The 19,714-nt window shown below is 47.4% G+C and overlaps 1 protein-coding gene across 3 annotated transcripts in view; it reads left to right on the forward strand.

Annotated features, from left to right (window-relative positions):
- RNH1 (ribonuclease/angiogenin inhibitor 1) overlaps nt 1-19,714 on the forward strand; it is a 36,924-nt gene that overhangs the window by 7,403 nt on the left and 9,807 nt on the right. Inside the window, exons 1-6 of one of the 3 annotated variants that reach the window (XM_006124858.4) lie at nt 2,865-3,013; nt 10,400-10,505; nt 12,495-12,665; nt 16,185-16,355; nt 18,008-18,178; nt 19,446-19,616. In XM_006124858.4, the coding sequence (XP_006124920.2) occupies nt 10,420-10,505; nt 12,495-12,665; nt 16,185-16,355; nt 18,008-18,178; nt 19,446-19,616 (770 nt within the window). In that variant the 5' untranslated portion in view covers nt 2,865-3,013; nt 10,400-10,419. Of the gene's footprint in view, nt 1-2,864; nt 3,094-10,399; nt 10,506-12,494; nt 12,666-16,184; nt 16,356-18,007; nt 18,179-19,445; nt 19,617-19,714 lie in introns of those variants that run through there. The other 2 variants (XM_006124859.4, XM_006124857.4) reach the window with 2 other exon arrangements.

Raw genomic sequence — 19,714 nt, forward strand, 5'->3', positions numbered from 1 at the left:
CTGCACGGAGCTGTGAGCATGGGCGTGTACTTGGCGCAGTTCACCCCTGTTCCCAACACTTGCCCCGTCTGTAGCATAAGTGAGACCCTGGCGCACATCTACCTCGAGTATGCCAGGCTACAGCCCCTCTTTCGACTCCTCCAGAACCTCGTGTTGAGGTTCTGGCTGCACTTCTCCCCTCACCTGTTAATTTACACACATCCCATCCATGGCCCAACAAAGTCGTGGGATCTCCTGGTCAACCTCCTCCTGGCTATGGCCAGACTGGCAATTTACAAAACCAGGGAGCAGAGGTTGGCCGGGGAGGGGCCTGCAATCGTGAGGCCTATTTCCGTTCCTGCATCTGCTTACGTATCCGGGCAGACTTCCACTGGGCAGCATCCGCTGGCTCTCTCGAGACCTTCGAGGGGCAGTGGGTGCTGTCCGGGGTTCTCTGCTCAGTGTTCCCGTCCAGTTCCCTCTTTTTAGCCCTTTGACCCTCACACCCATCCCTGTTTTCTCTTTATTTGTCCCAAGTAATTACTTGGTTTTTCTGGGCTCTGTGGACCCTCCCCATAGGCTGGGGGGAGGTCCTTTAGATGTGAGCGGGCTGGCGCCTGCCTACTTCCCGGACACCAAATAGGCGACTCCTTTACACCTTCTTCTTTTATTGTTCCCCATCCTCACTTTGTCAGCTCTGTTCCCATCACCATCCTACTGCTCCAGCCCCCTGCTTTGGGCAGCTGATCGCTGGGGAAGATGGGAACAGTGTTTATTTTGGACTGAGTTACTTTATAGCTCATTAATAAAATGTAGAGAGAGGGAGAGCGATAGCAGGTTGATTATTCTTGTTAATATAGAGTTCCAAAGCTCTTTAAGACTGGAGGAGAGACAGTCCCCACTCCGAAGAACTTACACTCTGAGACCCCCCAATCTTGTACTGTGCACTGCATATAACATAGAATGGGTGCAGACAGTGCAGGGGGCTGCCTGCTCATTGCAGAGTCAGAGCCTATGTTTAGACCTAACATTGTAAGTGATAACAGGGAAGACAAAGCAAAGGCTATAATTAAGGCTGTGACAGATATTGCAACCCCTGGGCAGTATTTTCAATTTATAAATGGGTTGCATGCCATTGTGTTTGACTCCTGGGGGGGAGGCTTACCACATTTCCTACAGAAATTAAATAGTGTGGGATTGTAAACAACTCAGAAGCACCACACCTCATGGGGCGGCCTGCACATATTGGCTCCATCAGTGTTTTCCAAAGACTAGGAAACAAAGAAAGGGCTTTTGGTATATAAGGGTAAGCTTGAACTGATGTGAGGCCCTTGCTGAAGGGTTGAAGGGGATGTTGGACCGGTATGTTTAGTGGGGGTTTAAATCTCTTTATTGTCTTTATGTTTTGCCCGTAATACTTTTTTAACCTAAAGAATAAAGCTGCTTTTTTAGAAGTGATAACTTGCAATTGTAGGCAACACACTGGTTGTCGGGTAGCCTTGGAGAGACAGTGAAGCATAGCCGGGTGCTCATGTCAGGCAGACTGGGTTGCTGGGGTTGGCATAATGCAGATCAGAGTGCCGGGGGCAGACAGACTCTCTGGGACAGCTGTGCTGGGCCTGGTTTCAAGGAGCAATGGTCTCAGGTTGTAATGGGGAAGGTCTAGGTTGGATATTGGGAAAAACTATTTAATTAAGAGGGTGGTGAAGCACTGGAATGGGTTACCTAGGGAGGAGGTGGAGTCTCCATCTCTAAAGGTTTTTAAGTCTTGGCTTGACAAAGCCCTGGCTGGGATGATTTAGGTGGGATTGGTCCTGGTTTGGGCAGGGGGGTTGGACTCGATGACTTCCAGAGGTCTCTTCCATCCCAAGTGCTGTGTCTAGACTGGCCAGTTTTTCCAGAAAATCAGCCGCTTTTCCGGAAAAACTTGCCAGCTGTCTACACTGGCCACTTGAATTTCTGCAAAAGCACTGACTTCTTACTGTAAGAAATCAGTGTTTTTTGTGGAAATACTATGCTGCTTCCATTTGGGCAAAAGTCCCTTTTGCGCAAAACTTTTGCGCAAAAGGGCCAGTGTAGACAGCTGAGATTTGTTTTCCACAAAAAAGCCCCGATCGCGAAATTGGCGATTGGGGCTTTTTTGCGCAAAAGCGCATCTAGATTGGCCACGGACGCTTTTCCGCAAAAAGTGCTTTTGCGGAAAAGCGTCCATGCCAATCTAGACGCTCTGTTCTGAAAATGCTTCTAACGGAAAACTTTTCCGTTAAAAGCATTTCCGGAAAATCATGCCCGTCTAGACGTAGCCAAGGAGTCTATGATTCTAGTTTCCCAGTTCTTTTTGTCAGCTGCCTGGACTGTGCCCCCTCCTCCTAGCCAGTCCTCAGAGCCCTCGGGAACCTCCTGCCCCAGGGCTCAGGTGGTGATTAAAAGGCCACAGGTCTGTGCAGCCCTAACTGCTCCCCGTCCAATCAGGGAGGGCGAGAGATCCAGCTCCTTTACTGGAAACTGCAAGTGGCTGCCCTTGAAGGATGAGGGAGGGAGCCAGGGGGATTGAAACTTCGAGTGAGCTTTGCCTCTGGGTTCCAGGAGCTGGAAGGAGATGCTCAGAAAGGACCAGGAGACCCACAGGGGCCGGAGGGGGCAGACACGCCCAGAGCTCAGGATCCCATCTGCATGTTTCGTTAGTCTATAAAGTGCTACCAGAGCTGCCTTTTTTTTTTTTTTTTTGGTAACAGACTAACTCGGCTACCCCCTGAAGCGCCTGTGCCTTTAAGAGTGTGTCATGGTGCAAATCCCCGTGCGTCAGCCAGCCCAGTGCGCGCCGCCTTGGAACGGGCCCGCTGGCTAATAGGAGTCAGGGGCGCGCTGCCGCCAGGACTCGCTGTGCCCTGCCGGGGAGCGGCTCCGCGGAGCACTTGACTGCGCCCTGCCAGTGACGGGCCGCGCTCGCCGGCGGGAGGAGGGGACTGGCAGCCGGGGCAGGCGTGTCCCAGCTGCAGAGCAGGATTTCCGCTCTCTTCAGGCCCAGGAGCTGGTAGGAACAGGCGCTTTTCTCTGCTCTCTCTGCGCGTCCTGCGGTCTGCCCGCTGGTCATTGCGCGGGGCTCGGCCTCCGGTAACTGAGCCTGCGTCTGGCACACGCCGGGGAGTGTTGGGGGAAACAGCCCAGCTGGCCCTGGGATTCCGGGCTTGAGCTGCGCAAGAGGGGTGGGCACGTTTCGTTTCTTGTCCAGCTTTGGGAAGGAAAGTTACAGCCACTCGAGTGCCAGCCGCTCATGGGTGTGCCCTGTTTGAAAGGCTGCTATCCAACTCCGGGCTTCATTTTTTCCGGGGCTGAGCTTTGGCCACCTCCTAGGCTTGGCGGTTCATGGTCCCACCACTTCTGGGCTTGCTGTGTGTGTTAGGAAAGTTGATCTATCGATGTAGCTTGAGCCTTTGTAATTTCGTTACAAATTAAGCGCCGTCTCTAGTTATTCCACTGTATTTTTAGCGCATCCCATCTTTGACTCAGTTTGCTGTTGGGCTGGGTTTACCCATCATCAGGCCTAAAACATGGTGACTCCCAGATGGTGCGGGATGCCCAGTAGAAGTGTGTCATGTGATGACTTTTGTTTGCTGTGCCTCAAATCCCTGAACTGCTTTACCTCCTGGGAGCACTGACTTCTCTCTAGTCTCTTCTGTGTAGGTTTTGTTTGTTTTTTTTTTTTCCTTCCTGAGCTCATTCTTAGGTGAGTTTGATTCAGGGCTTGAAAAATCATTGTTTGATTCCACACTTACTGCTAGCATTTGATCTGGAGAAAGATCTGTAGAGGAGCTGGATACAAGCAGATAACAAGACTGTCAGTGCCTTAGGCACCTTAGTGTTGAGAAACTGGCTTGCTTTCCACCAGGGACTTGCACATCACAACAGCAATAATTGGCTCCCTACTGTAGTGGTCTGTGCTCCATATGTAGATCCTATATACTCCTGTGACTATTCCAGTTCATTGTAATACCCTGACATGGCTGCAAAATGAGCTGCTGATGGTTAGCATTAGATGGAAGTATAAAGAATAAGTCTTTTCTGTTTTTCCTCCATCCTTTTTACCCAAATACTCCCTGAGCCTTTTTTTTAATTTGTAGTTGATCTGTTTAGACTGGCCTCTTAGCCTTTAAGTTGGGTATGCAATAAAATCCCGATATATTGACTTATTGGCAGTATTGAAGCAGTGGCTGCGAATTGTTTTACACTCTTTGTAAATGAGCTTTTTGTTCTCATTCTGTGGGTCCTGCAGTACTTTTCAGAAAGTTCGTATTGGGCATTTTCATTGTACATTATCGGCTTAGCCAGGCACTCTTTCATAGGCATCATCCTATCAAAACTGCTTAGTGTAGCATTTTACAGTGTTTGGAGTCTCTTTAACTATAACTAAGTGGCATAACCCTAGATGAAGCAATCTGTGACTTATTTTTTTTATACAGAAGGTAGTTTTTATACAAAATCCTGTGACTTGCACAGTACTTTGTCAATTAATTGTTCTAATGTCCCTGACCTAACCCAGAATTTAATCAGAAGTTCTATCACATGGCAAGTGATCACAAAAGGGTGTGGATTTTGGGGGAAACAGACAAAGGTTACTACAAGATCATGTGGTTAGTTTTGTTTGCTTTGGGTTTAGTGGGATACTGTGTAGGTTAGGTTTCTTTTTTTCTTGTAAACATTAATGATTATAAACAAAGCCAACTGTCCTGCTATGTAAATGGGTAAAACAGTTTGTCACAAGTACTTCACCTATTTAAAAAGAAGTTGTCCTGTGGTAGCTTAGAGACTAACAAATATATGTACAAAAGCTTCAGGGGGTAGCCGAGTTAGTCTGTACAGGATAAACTTAAACAACTAATAGTCTGGTAGCACTTTAAAGACTAAAAAAAATGTACATGGTATGAGCTTTCCTAGGCACAACCCACTTCTTCAGATGTGCTGAGTGGAAATAACAGGAACCCAGAATTTATAACAGAAAAAGAAGGGGAGAGGGAGAAATACCTGTCAATTGTGGCCTCATTGCTAATGAGGCTAATTGAGTGGGCTGGAAGTATCCCATAATTAGTTTATGTAAATGAGGTGTTAAATGCAGGGCAGGTTGGCTTTATAATGTGACATCCAGCTGCACCTATTTAAAACCACTAAGAACTTGCTCCTACACACTCTAATTGGGATAACTCCTTCCACTTGCCCTTGAAAGCCCTGTTAGGCAATGCAACATGGTCAAAGATGGGGGTGGGTGCCTGCAGGGTGGAGACTGAAGGACAGGAACAAGTGGAATAATTACATTGACTTGGCAGGAATGGTAGCCATGGGGAAATGTGAATGGCCGTTTCAACAGTAGGTAGCTCTAAGAAAGAGGCCAAAGCATTAGAGAAGGAGGAGCTCTGATGCAAAGAGGAGAAGGTCTCAGGTGGGTGGACAGGACAATGGCAAAGGGTGTGTCTACCCTGGAGGTGCAGATCTTCTCCCTGCTGATCCTGCTCGTGTCGAGGCATCGCTGGGGAGGCTGAGTTGCCTGGGCATGCAGGCTAATATCAGAAGGGTGCTGGGATATGCAGTGGGGAGGGGAGGGGAGGGGGGAAGCTGCTGATCCAGAGTTGCTCCGGGCGAGTAAGGATAGGAAGAGGAGTGGGTCTGGCTTGCTGTTCTGAGCTATTGCTGCCTGTATACATGCTTGTATGGAGGAGGCATGGGGCCTGGCTAACAGGTGGGAAGCCAACGAATCATGCAGCTCAAGAGAGCAGAGATCCCTGCTTGTGAAGGCTTAGTGCTGTGCAGCGTTCCCTCTTCTTCATTCCACACATGGATGGAAAGGGTTTTATGGGCACCACCAGTAGAAACAAAAAGCCCAGGTGTGGGTACTCTGCTAATCAGCTGGGCAGCATTTGAGTCCCTCCTGTGGGGCTACCCAAGCGCACAGTTGACAGGGAACCCTGCTGCGGTGCCACCAATCTTTCCTCCCACCCCTCTGCTTCCTGTGGTACGCAGCTGGACTGATTTGCAGAGAGTAAAAAATAGACTCCCCACTCTGAGTGAAGAGGAGCCAACTCCTGACATAGGTATTTAGGGCAAAGGAGTACAGGGTGGAGAGCAAAGGGAAAACGCTGAAACAAGTTGTGGTGTGGGGGAGGAGCCAGGGAAAGGAGTAACAAGACAGTAAAAAATGGGATAAGCCAGAAGGGTAGTTAAAGTCCTGGTTAGTCTAGCCTATGTCACCCTACAATAGCTCCACTAAGTGCTCTATGGCAGTGTTTCTTAAAATATGTTCCGTGGAACACTGGTGTTCTGTGAACAACTTTCAGGTGTGCCGCGACCTCTTCTTTGTGTTTGTCTTTTTTTGTCTGATGACAATCTTTTTTTTTTTTGAGAATTTTCATAGGTGTTCCGCATTAAAAAAAATTGTTTGGTGTTCAGAGTTTCTTAAACTTTTTGAGACCACGGCTGTATGGGAGGGTCCCCCTGCAAGCTCCCAAATTGGGGGATAATCCACTCCTCTACTTGGAGACCCGGGAAGCTGGAGAATTGATAGGGGCCTGTTTCGGTCCGTCAGGCAGTGCCCCATCATTAGGATCCAAGCGCAGGAAGAGCTGGTAGGAGCTAGTGTAAGACTATTCACAAGGGTGCAGAAATCCCAAGAGTGGACCCCTCATGCTGAAGGAAGGCAGGGGATTAGTATCCTATAGGAAGGAACAGGGAGGTGGCACTTACCAAGAGGCACAGAGCCAGATGGAGGGGAAATGAATTAAGATAGAACAAAGCCTAGAAAGGGAATTGGTGAGCTGGGGTGCAGAAGACAGTTGGTGACTTAGCATGACTAATGCCTTGTAGTCCTACACGCAGGAGATTGCTTAAATGTTTCCACCACTCTTGCTTAAATGTTTCCACCACACTCCCTGGAGTTTCTGCAAGGAACACTAGGACAGCCACTCTGTCATGAAAAACCCAAGCGCTTTTCAATGCATATCCTGTTTTTGTGCATGTGTCATTCTTTTATGTGAAGTTAGACGTATGAAGTGTGAATCTGGTTTTAACTGGGAATGTACTTTAGGAACATAATGGCTCAGTACTCAAACCAATATAGGTGGCAGACAGACCCTCACTTTGAGAGAGAGTCTGCATTAGGGATGTAAAAGGTTAACCTGTAGGGGCTGGAGCAGCCCCAGTCCATAACAGGCCCTCCTGCTCTTCCCCCACCTCTCAGCCATAGGTTAGACCGTGGCTCCCCAGGAAGGGGGCTGGCAGGGGCTGCTGCTCCTGGAGAGGCTTTGTTGTGGGCTCTGCAGTATAACGCTTATTTAAGCGTTATACGACAGAGCATGCAGTGCGTGTAACTGCTGAGATTTTTAGCAGTTGCATGGTTGCTTTTAAACACATTTTTACATGCCTAGTCTGAATAGAGTTCAGTTAATCCAGCCCTGTGAACCACAGAGTGGCTGAGTCACTTCTGCTGAACTGGGAGTGTAGGTATTTCAAGTATGAGACTTGGGCCTCTAAATCATCCCCTCTAGCTAAGTTAAGAGACAGGATAGAAGAGGAAAAAACAAGTATGCTCCCCTTCCTGTAGAGCACAGCTAACTAATACTATTTGGCCAGGTCTACACCGTGTGGGAAAGTCAACTTAAGATGCACAACTCCAGCTACGTGAATGGCGTAGCTGGAGTGGCTTGTACCTTAAGATGAATTTCTGCAGAATAGCATCCCCACTGCGAGGGGTTGGTGGGAGAAATTCTTCTGTCAATTTTCCCTTACTCCTCATGAACCTGTGGAATACCGGAGTTGATTTTTAGCAGGTCCTTGCAAGACTCGCTAAATTGAACCCCGGAAGATGAATAACCAGAGATTGACATCCTGGAAAAGTGTAAAGCTGGTCTTTGAAAAGTGATGTGGACTCAGCTGAAGTGGTGTTTCAAATAATATTTTTTAACTCTTAAAAAAAAAATACCCATCTTTGCTAGTGTAGATTAGTTTTCTCTGGGTCTGATTCATCACTGAATCTTATATAGTCATATACACTAGCCAACTGAAATGAGAGCATTGTCACCCACTTTGTGCTGAAGTCATAATTGTGTAGGCACTTGTACAAGGTGTGTAGAGTAACAAGATACTCCAATGAAACTTCCCAGGGTAATGTAGGATCAAGTGTGTGTAGGATCAGGCTGTTAAACTGTCAGACTTACGGGCTAAGGCTTAGTTATTTGTTTTAGTATCTTTTTGCCTATTGTAAAAGTAATGTGTATTTAGCTGCTAAAATGTATAAAGACCGTGAAACTGTCATCTATAATACAGGCTTGACTGCATATACTTGGTAACTTATAGTTGTAATGTGATTGTGGAACAAAAACCACCCTGCTTTTCTGATTCTTGTCACTCAGAATTGCTCTTTCTGCTCATTCCACTCCAGCCACTTAATGGTGTGTATTACCCTTTCCAATGCTACAAAAAGTGTTGCCAAATCCTGGTTCATGTGAACAACTCAGGCACTGCTCTGGTCTGTGTGGTACCTACTTGACAAGCATATGGGGAAGGGGTTTGAAGTAGGAATGTTAAAAAGTGGGTTATTGGGCAACCATGTAACGGCTGAAAATTTCAGCCGTTACATGTACCCGCAGCACGAGGTAGCAGCCAGCGCCCTCCTGCTGATCCTGCTCCCAGGGAGCTGGCTGCTGCCCCATGCTCTTTGTATCAGAGGCAGCAGGTGAACTGGTGGGAGTCTAGTTCATTGCAGAATGGTATTGGATCCTTCTAGACCCATGAACTTTGTTTTCCCGTGATCTGGTTTTCGACTGAGAAACTTCTGTTCTCATGGAACCGGTCAGTTCCCAGAACTCCTTCTCCTCATGTAAACTCTTACTAGAAGATTTACCCAGCGTTGCTTAGGTTCTTAACTCAATCACATTTTGTTTTTTGGAAAATACAACAATGTGCATGCTGCATTTAAATCATTGCACAGGGGTGGGGCTGTGGATGAGGGGACTACCCCAGCCTTCTATTACCGCAGCAGCTTGGAGCCAGGTGAGAAGTGCCTCTCCTTGGCTGCCGCAGCCTCAGTGGGCACAGCTGAGGGAGGGGGTGCATGCCCCCCAGCTGAGACAAGTCCAGACTTGTCTGTCCCTTGCACTCTCCACTCCTGCCCTCCCTAAAGGGCACCTGTGAGGTGGGAGGCCCAGGGGAGGGGGTAGTGTTCCCTCCAAGGTGTGTGCCTGTGCGGCCGCACACACAAGATTCTGAGCTCGCCCACCTCCTTTGCAAAGTCGTGCAGCAGCACTCACCTTCCTGGACCTAGAAGGTGAGTGGCGTGGCTGCTTCCACATCCGGGGCTGTGTAGTGGGTGGGGGCAGGGCCATGATGGCTGCCGCCGAGGTAGAAGCCAGGTTGAGAGGCACCTGCTGCCGGTGCTTAAGCACATTTGGGAAGCAGTTGGGAGTTGGGGCTGTGAGGCTGGCAGGGAGAACAGTGGGGCTGGAGGAGGCGACAGGGGTGCTAGCTGTGTAACAGGGCAGAAGATGAGGCAGGAGCTAATGCAGCTTCACAGTGGGGAGGGGGAAGAGACAGAGACAGAGTGTAATGGCTGCCATGGTGGCATACATCCAAACTAGCACAGAAGACAAAACTCACTCCGCTCTTGGATGGAAAATCTTAGAGGGAACACTGGAGGGGAGGGGGGGAAGATGTGCCCCTATCCAGGCCCTTTCACCTAACTGGTGACTCTCTCATTTCTGTATGGGTTTGAGAAGCAATCCCATTCCAGGGACTATCCCATTTTCCTGATACAAACCAAGCCCATACCTTGCTTTAAGTTGTGAAAAGAGGAAGCTGTATAGTGAATTTGGTGGTCCTAGCTCTTATTATGTAGGAGAAGTTCTTGAACAGACTCTCTGAAACATACTGTAGATGAGAAATCATTCACTCCTATGCTCACACCTGGCTTCCCATGCATTCCCTGAAGTGCACGCATGTTCTGTGCGGTTCAGACACCTGTGCAATAATAACGAGAATGGTACCCATTGCCTTTGGAAAGGGCACGCTGTCTTGTAGCCAAGAAGAGCCTCCCTCTCTGCTCGCTGGGCTAAACAGCTTCTGAAAAACTGACAGGGGTCATGGCTGTTGCAGTCACTCTGTAGGATGCACCTACCACCCAGCCACAGGATCGGGACCGCTGCGGGGTTAGTCTGGCCGCAGTCTGATGTATCTCAACATGATCACAAATGTGGACTTAGTGTCTGTCACCTTTCAACATAGACTGTGTGTAAAGAGGGCAAATTACGTAATTAGCTCTTGTAACTAAGAGGGTTATATGTCCAGCTGCCCGAGCCTGACTGGTTGGGGGTGGTGAGGGAATGCTGGGTTTGTTGTTTGGCATCAGAAATTACTCACTGGCCTCTTGTTAAATCTTCAGGTACTGCCTCAGCGTTTAAAATGGACCTTGACATCCAGTGCGAAGAGCTGAGTGCGTCCAGATGGACCGAGCTGGTTTTGTCCATGAACACATGCAAAACTGTCAGGTAGTACCAGCTTTTTCTAGAAGAAACCATAGAACAACGAAGTTGAATAATTTGCTAAAAGGGCAGGAGAGGGAATTGGGGGGAGGGGGAATGTTTTACTGCATTTCAGGGATAATACAGGGTGGATGTGTGTGTGCGTGCAAAGGGTGTGAAACCCCATCACCCCCCATGATCTCCCAATAAGCATGCTCTCAGGAGCAGTGCGCTGCCGGAACCTCCCTTCCCCTTGCTCTGACCAACTGAGGAAAGGCTGGGGCTAATTTCTCTGCTTACTTGGGGAAACATGGGGGGTGCATTCACACCCTTGCAGTCCACATTAGAAAAAAGCGCGCACACACCCAGAAATTCCTGCGTATGGGCTTGCAGTATTAACTGCAGTAGTGTTGCGGTGAGGTACTACCTCCTTGTGCGTGAGGGAAAGATTCTGCTCATCCAGCGTAGAAAGCATGTTCTCATGAGCTTATCTAAAGAAACCTGCTCTTTGGCATGAATTGTCGGGGTTCAAATTCAGTCTGGATTTAGGGTTGCCAGGTGTCCGGTTTTCGCCCGGACAATCCGGTATTTGCATCTTCTGTCCAGTTTAAAAAAACAAACAAACCAGAAAATACTGGACATGTAAAATGTTTTCCTCGCATGGAAGGCCGGCGGGGACATTTTTCCCCTGCCATGTCGGGTGAGGGCAGAGGGAACAGGAATAAAGGCGCAGCAACTTTTTCTTTTCTCAACCAGTTTTTTTCCCCCGCCATGTTTGGGATTTTTTGCGAAAGTACCTGGCAACCCTACTTGGATTAAACTCACCAAATTAGTGATGTCACTATTAACATATGTTGCCACTGCTCCGGAGTTCCTGTCTCCCTTGCCGGGATGTTTCTTTGCCAGGGGGATGGTGTCTGTCTTCTCTCCATCCAGATGGTGGACTTTAGGCTAATGTGCCCTTTCATGGGAGTGCTGGTCAATCTCCTTCCTCGTGGAATTTCTTGACCAGTCTTCCCAAAGGCTATACATTGGCCAGCATTTTAACACGTGGAAACTCTCTATCCCTTTCACTCCTACGTGTTCTGGCAGCCTGTAAGAATATTACTTAGATATCGGCCTGGAAGTGTTCGGCTGGGAGTTGGGGAGTGTTAGAAAAGAGTTGGGTCCATCTCCTCTTGCTGGGAATCTGCACCACTTAGCTGACCTCTTGCTTCTCTGGGTGGGCAAAATGATCATTAAGCTAATGGGGACTTGATTTGGGGCTGGTAGACAGGATTGCACGCGACTATCCTACGTGGGACTAATTCTGACACCGGGGGGTATCCTCTGGGTACGGAATGCCCGTAGGGAACCTGGGCTGTGTGCCAGTGATTAGAACTGAATTCTGAGCAGAGACTTTGCTGAGAAGGTGACAGCAGCTGAAAATTGGCAGGAAGGCTCCAAGCATGTGGGCGAGGCTCTGTGATCTATGCATGCCGCAGCACGTCTCTGGGAGTCTCTAGCTGACTGGAAAGCCGGGCAAAGGGCCAGTTTATGTGGTGTCAGGAGACCGTGTGAAAGCTTATCCATTGCCCTCTGGAGCTTTGGCTTCAGGTGGACCTTCCAACTCCCCCGGCCTGATGAACTAACTTGTTGCAGAAGAAACTAAGCTTAACCACAGCCTAGGGTTAAAGCAGTGTTGGCTAGAGAGGGGATTTGGGGTGTGTTCCTCCATCTGAGCAGTACAGGTGGAGGAGTTCCACTCAATCTGTCCCTGGAAAAATCTCTCTGCCACTTGTCTAGGAGTAGGGCCCAGTTGTGCATGAGAATCCTGTGTTCTGCCAGGCCTCTGTAACTGGGGTGGTTTTTATCTGCACAGCAAGCTGCATGTGGATTTACACTCCAGGAACTGACTTAGGATCTAACAACCCATTGTGTTGCTTCATGAATACATCTCTGCTGGGGAATGTTGTAGTGCCTGAGGTGAGCGGAATGAATGGTTAGGACTAATAATGCCATCTCTCTTCCCTGCAGGCTGGATGATTGCAGTCTCTCTGCTAATAACTGTAAGGACATTGGCTCTGTCCTCAGTTCGAACAAGTCCCTGACTGAGCTAACACTGAATAACAATGAACTGGGCGATTCAGGAGTGGAACTGCTGTGTAAAGGGTTGATGGCTCCAAGCTGCAATTTACAGAAGCTATGGTAAGTCTCCACAGGTGGTTGTGTTGCACTCAGAACTCTTACCCGTCTTCATCAGTGCATTTTGAGTAACTTGACCTCTTGGGGCCAGATCATCAGTTGAAGTGAATAATGCATCTCCACTGACTTAGTGGAGCTAAGCCCATTGATTCTAGCTGAGGAGCTCCTTCTATGTTCACTGTGCTCTGCAAGCCCATCAGGAAACCCTGAATTTATAATAAAAATTGCTTCTCTGTGTATTGGTAGGAAAAGTGAATTGAAATCCAAGTAACTTCAAACACTTCCTGAGTTATGACTGGGGGAATCTGATCCCTAACTGAACAAGGGATGGCTGCCTGACTCCTCCCACCCCCATAGCCAGTAGGATTGATGGTTTGGCCAGAACAGCTTAAAGCACAAGAACCACTTGTCTATAGTGCTTTCAACATCTTCCAAATCCCATCCACTCCAGTCTTCAAAGAGAACTCTTCCAAGAACTACAGAGCTAAAAACCAAATATATTTAATCTGTTCTGCACACTTGTTTGCCACCAAGAGTGTAGTACTTAAATGAATTTTGACACTTCAAAGACCAAGATAAGGTCTAGACTCCTGCAAGCCTCCCCAGAGTGGGAGGAAAAAGAAGGCTGACTTTGCCCCCCTCACTTCGATCCCTCCAGGTGTCAAACATGTATCCGCTAGTGAGAGAAGCTATTTAATTCAGGAGGGTAAAATATTAACTGAATCAAATGCACTTTTTAAGATGGGCCTTGAAATAAATGGGTCTAATACTTTCCTCTAAAGAATGTAACACTAGTTAAGACAAATTTCAAATACAGTAAAACTGTAATAGTCCAGCATCCAATAGTCCGGCACTCCTGATAGTCTGGCATCAAAATAGCAAGAGCCTAGTGAGTGAGCTTTGGCAAAAAATGAGTCACAAGGTAACAGCGGCAGCAGCTGAACTGAGCAAAAAGGGGTAAAAAGGCTTTAAAAAACTAAAACATTACAGTATATTGTATATACAATAAAAAGGGTTAAGAACACTTTATATACAGTATATAATGTATACTGTGTGTACACACACACACCCATATAGTACCTCCTGATAGTCTGGCATATCTGATAATCTGGCACCACCTAGGTCCCATAGGTTCCGGATTATCGGAAGTCTACTGTGGTTTCTTATAAACCTCAAGTTTCTCAATCTCACATTCATATACTTCTCTCCTAAACCAGGTTGCCTTGTCAGTTTAGTGCATGTTAAATATCCATTTTATCTAGGGCAACATGTTAAAGATCAAATCAGAAATAGCTAATTTTTCTGAAAAGCAAACTTCCAGGCAGAACTCCATTAAGACGTTGTAAAGGTTGTTGGGTCATCTTAGGTTTTGTCTATACTTAACTGCCCCGGCAGCGAAACTTTTTCTTTAAACTGAAAGTGTTACTATGGCTGGAGCACTGGAAGAGAGCTTTCCCACCACACTTTGTAAACCACCTCCGTGAGGGGAGTAGTTATTGGTGTTGGGAGCCACAGTTCATTCTGGTGCATTATAGCACTGTAACAGGGAAAGGAGCAGGGACAGGAAGGGTACGTCTAGACTACATGGCTCCGTCGACGGAGCCATGTAGATTTGTTTGTTCAGCAAAGGGAAATGAAGCCGCGATTTAAATAATCGTGGCTTCATTTAAATTTAAATGGCTGCCCCACTCTGCCGATCAGCTGTCAGCAGATCGGGGCAGTCTGGACGCTCCCCTGCCGACATGAAAGCCCTTTATCGACCTCCCTGGTAAACCTCATCCTATGAGGCATAACGGGGAGGTTGATAAAGGGCTTTCAGGTTGGCGCAGGAGCGTACAGACTTGTGCGCTGAGCCAACAAACAGCTGATCAGCTGTGTCAGCTCAGCGCAGCAGCCATTTAAATGTAAATGAAGCCACGATTATTTAAATCACGGCTTCATTTCCCTCTGCTGATCAGCCTAATCTACATGGCTCCATCGACGGAGCCATGTAGTTTAGACACACCCGAAGAGACAGGGCAGGGATGGAGGGGTGTGGGAGTCAATGAAAAGTAAGATTCCCTTGTTTTCTATCAAGAAAGAGCCTTACGTTAGCTAATGCTTGTTCTGTGTAGAATAACATTGCTGCACAGATATATTGGAATTTTGTCATTATTTAATGGGAAAAATTCTCTTCTTCATAATTATTTAAAAAAAAGTCCTTCTTACTGCAGCTGTAAAACTAACTGATTATAATTTTTAACTGAGACTGATATTATTGGGCATAGCTTTACTGTTAATATTTAGCTGAGCATATAATAAGTGCTTTGCTTTGCTTCCAAGTGCTTTGCAAATGCATTTAAGCAGAATCCATTGTAGGGCAGTAGACGTATATTATGAAACCAAGTATTGGATGTTTGACCGTTGGGGTGGGAAAGGAGGACTGAGGCAGCCCTCACTGAAGAGGCCAAGATCAGGGCAGGCTGCAAAATGGAGAGCAGATACTCCCAAAGCTGGTGGGTAACACTGAAGTTAAATTTCCCAACCCATCACAAACTGTACTTCTGATTCTCCGCACTGGTTATCAAGAAGCAAAAAAGAAATCCTACAGCTCCCTTTATTGCTTGCTGATTCTCTGGCTCCCAGTCAACACTAGGTCCAGTACAGTGAGCAGTTTTTTAAAGTTTTGCTCACATGCACAAAATGTCCTTCTGACCCCAAAGGGCCAGGTACATTACCAGGTCACTATAGGTTTGGCTCCTACCCAAAATTCCCAACTGGCCGCCAGTTCTTTAGTGTCTAAAACTAAAGGTTTGTCATAAACAGAGAACAAGAAGAGATGCTAAATGGTCAAACAGTCTCATGCATACAAAAACTTCAAAGTCCATCAGGTTCCTAGCAGTACTGGTGAGTTTGCTGGCTTGAAAATCCCTCTAGATTAGAACACCTCTGCACCTTGGATGGGTCATTCAGTCCTTTTTAAAAAGACCTTTTGTAGAAAGGTTACTCCAAGGGTAAGAAGCAGGAACGAGGGCAAGAGGGAGAAGATGCAGCAGCTTTGTCTCAAACCCAACCTGGCCAGCATGTGGCTTGGAAGTTGAGGGCTCTGTCTGTAGGCATGCTCCTTTCTGCCCTGCTGACTTAGAACGCCTCTCCCTGGCCGCCTCTCAATGGATCAATGGAATAGCTGATAGGCCATCCAGTAGACTAGGCAGTGCATTACTATGCTGTCTGTGGATGTCACCCAAAGCATAGGCCAACAAGTTTTGTAATACAGACAGACCTATCCATAACCCAAAATACTAAGGTGATACAAGCATATAAATGAGATTCTTGTCACTGGCAGCTTAACAATTTTGCAGATATATAACATGGTATATCTGGCGCAACTCATTGCCATTCTGGGATACTGATTTTCATAATAGCCTAAAGTGTCCCCCAAATTCCATTTAGCATCACAGGATGATGCACCAAACTCTGAGGGGAACATGATGAATTCCAGGGAACATTCTTCCTCTTACTTTGGTTTCTTTTCTCCATCAGGCTGCAGAACTGCAATCTAACAGATGCCTGCTGCAAGCATCTCCGTTCTGTTCTGAGCACAAAGCCGTCTCTGATCGAGCTGCATCTGGGTGATAACAAACTAAAAACTTCAGGTGTAAAAGTGCTGTGCGAGGGACTGTTGGATCCCAACTGTCAGCTACAGAAGCTACAGTAAGTAATTATTGGCCTTGTTTTTCCCATCGTGTTGGACATTACAGATGCCAGACAACACTGGGGTGGATAGATCGGGGTATGTGTGCAGAGTAGTATCATCTTCTTACCAGCTGCAAATTTACCTCAAGCTGCAAAAAAGTGAATTTCTGCAGGAGGTCAGGGTACCTGATAATCTATGTTAATGGGAATTGGATAGTCCCAAGGCTTTATCATGTGGACAGGTCTCTGGGTTGACTGCCTTAGCATAGCCTGGATTGGTAGTGACCAAAAGCTGTTCTTATTTGTAGGTTGTTCAGTGGTTTCAGGTAGGGATGTAAAATGTTACCCAGTGAGCATTAGGTTTACCTGAATGCTAACTGGTTAACTGGACTGACAGCCACACCAGTCCATGTCAGGCTGGCTGGTGGGAACCTGGCTAGGTCAGGCAGGGCCGACTGGCAGGCTACTGTGGCCCTAGTGGGGGCAGGCTCACCTGGAGCAGCACCCTCCATGCCTGCCCACAGCCCCAGTGAGACCCCATCCCCACCCTGGCTGCCCTATGCTGGCCCACCAACGGTTAACTGGTTAAACAAGGTAACTGTAATCATTTAACCAGTTACCTGTTTTGATCACTGTTTACATCCCTGGTTTCAGCAGTGCTCCAAATCTTCATTGACCTCTCTATTCCCCAGCCCCTTGCTGTATGCTTCTCAATGTTGGATTGAGTGGATCATTCTGGAAATGTTTCATGGAGCATAGTCTGACTAATCAGGCAAATAGGTGGTCTTAATCCAGTTACCAACAGAGTTCTCCACATCCAAACTACCTTGGACTCTGACTCTTATTTAGCAGAAGCCAGAAGTTAACTGGGCATGAAGAACTTGCTACTATTTATTCAGTAACATCAGAGGGTTGTTTGCAGTGGACAAGAACCTTAAGTAGGGGGTAAAGGGCATGCGCACCTAATCTCTACCCTCTTCACCTTCCCTATCATATGAGAACAGGAAAAGCCACTCTATCCAGCTGCAAGAAGTAGGTCAGTGAACTGGGAGCTGGGGGGGGGGAGAGAGGGAGAGGGAATAAACGTTGATGGTTAGTTTGCCCTTTTGAGGAGGGAAGCAGCAAGTACCCTGTAAATGTAGAATGACCCAGAAGCTCTATGAGCAAACCCCAGCCAAGAAAAAGGACACACAAACTTCTTCCACTGCCACCAGCAGAAGTGATCAGTTTATTGCTCTTGTTTCTAGTCTCAGACTGTTTGGTTTCTGACTGGATTGCACTAAAGATTTCCCATTGGAGAAACAAGCTGTGGTGGTGGTGGTTATATGCTCTCTTATAATTCAAGAGTTAAACACTGGTTGTCAGCAAACCTGCAGGTAACCTTATGAAAGTCTTACACTGAAACTGAGCAGATATCCCATCTGGTGCCATTCTCAGCTCAATCCGACCGAAGCTCCTGGCAATAGCATGGCAGTGCTATTAAGTAACTGAGGTTTGGGGACTTTGCTCATGATTTTTCATGGAGTATCTGTATATTTAACGGGCTGCATACTGCAGAGAATTTTACTGTCTTCCTGTCTGGCCTGTGGATATGACCTCTGTGCTGCTGATACATCTGAGCTGAGTGGTATAAGGATGACTCTCCATTTTGCTCTGTTTTCTTTTTTCAGGTTAGAATATTGTGAACTCAAGCCTGACATCTGTGAGCTGCTCTGCACTGCTCTGCGCACAAAGTCCTCCCTGAAGATGCTCAACCTAAGTAATAACAGACTGGGAGATCCAGCAATAAAACTGCTGTGTCAGGGGTTGATGGATCCCAACTGCAAGCTACAGTCACTGCAGTGAGTAACAGCTGTTTCTCTCCTATTCTAGCTCTGCTCTTCAAAACTCACAGCCTTCTTGTTGCCAGGAATGCTTAAGACATTCTGTGGCTTGTCCCAGTACATCTGCAAAAACTCTCCTGGCTCAAATTTGGCTTGGCACTTGATTCAGGGAGCTGGCTTTTACTCCTCCCTGCAGGGTAATGGCAGTGGGGTCACTGTGGATCAGACTTGCAAAGAAAATGTCAGATGGTTCGTATTTGGGAATGGAAGTGATTATCTATCTTCCTCCTTCCCCTCTCCCCCCCGATCTAACGAGTCTCCCACGTAGTCAGAATTACTAAGTGCACATCTCTTCAAAATGCACGGCGTCCCTCTTCTGGGATAAAGTCTACGTAGGGGGTTTGGTGCAAGATCAGAGAATCTCCTGCCCCAATCTCACCCTGCAGAGCACTCTTGCTCTAAGAGCAGTATAGGCTGCAAAATCTTCCCAAAGCATCAGATGGAAGCCAGGCCATCCATGTGGATGGCTGCAGCAGCCCTGAGCCTGTCAGCCCAGTATGGTTCTAGTGGGGATACAGTCTCAGGGATTCCCCTGGTTCTGTCTGTTCCCAGGATTTCCCTAGAGAGGAACCCTCAGCAAAAAGGGAGGTCCAGAAAATAACCTTTTGGTTACAGACACGCAGTGATTTTTTTGTAAGAAAAAAGGTGCCGGTACTCTAGGGCAGACTTGTTAAGCAAAAAAAAATGGAAAACTTGTTGAGTCCCTCTCTTCTCCCCCCCCCCCCCCCAAAAAAAAAAAACAAAAAACATGCGGGAGTGGGGTGGGGGTGGAATTCGGTCACGGTCCCTTTAAAAGCTGGAAGAAAAAAAAAGCCACATGTCCCAAGCAGGCTTCCGTCAGGAGCTGAGCTGCCCCAGGAAAACAGGTGCCGGTACATGCGGGGGAAATCCCATTCTCTTTCTGAGAGCTGGGAAAATAGGTACGCCGTTCTGGTCAGTACTGTCACAAAAAAAGCACTGCATACATGGTATTTGGGTTGCATGAGCACCACAGTGGCCTAAACAAAGGGTGATAAAAGCTGTCCTGGGAATACTAGGCTGATCCTCAGCTGGCATAGCTCCCTGCAGCTCGCTCACCAGTTTGTTGGCTGAGGATCCAGCCAGCAGTCTCTTCCTGACTTGCGTTCAGGATGGTAGATGTCGTCATGCTTTAATACACTGACTGACGGAGAAGCAACTGTTGAACATTGATCTGAGTCTTCTCTCCCCTTTCCCCCGCCCCCAGTGTGGAGAACTGTCATATCACCACTGCTAGCTGTGGGGATCTCAGCGCTGTTCTTGCGTCGAAGCCGTGCCTGACAGACCTGTCTGTGGGAGAGAACAAGATTGGAGATGCAGGGCTAGCGCTGCTGTGCCAGGGACTGCTGAATCCCACCTGTCAAATAGAGAAGCTATGGTAAGGCAAATCAGTGACTGCCTAAAATCTGCACAAGGTGATGGCCTCGAAGTCATCTGTGTTTCTTACTGGAAGATTTACCCAGTGTTGCTCGGGTC

The sequence above is a fragment of the Pelodiscus sinensis genome, chromosome 4 (assembly GCF_049634645.1).
Source record: "Pelodiscus sinensis isolate JC-2024 chromosome 4, ASM4963464v1, whole genome shotgun sequence".
In the NCBI taxonomy this organism is placed as follows: Eukaryota; Metazoa; Chordata; order Testudines; family Trionychidae; genus Pelodiscus; species Pelodiscus sinensis.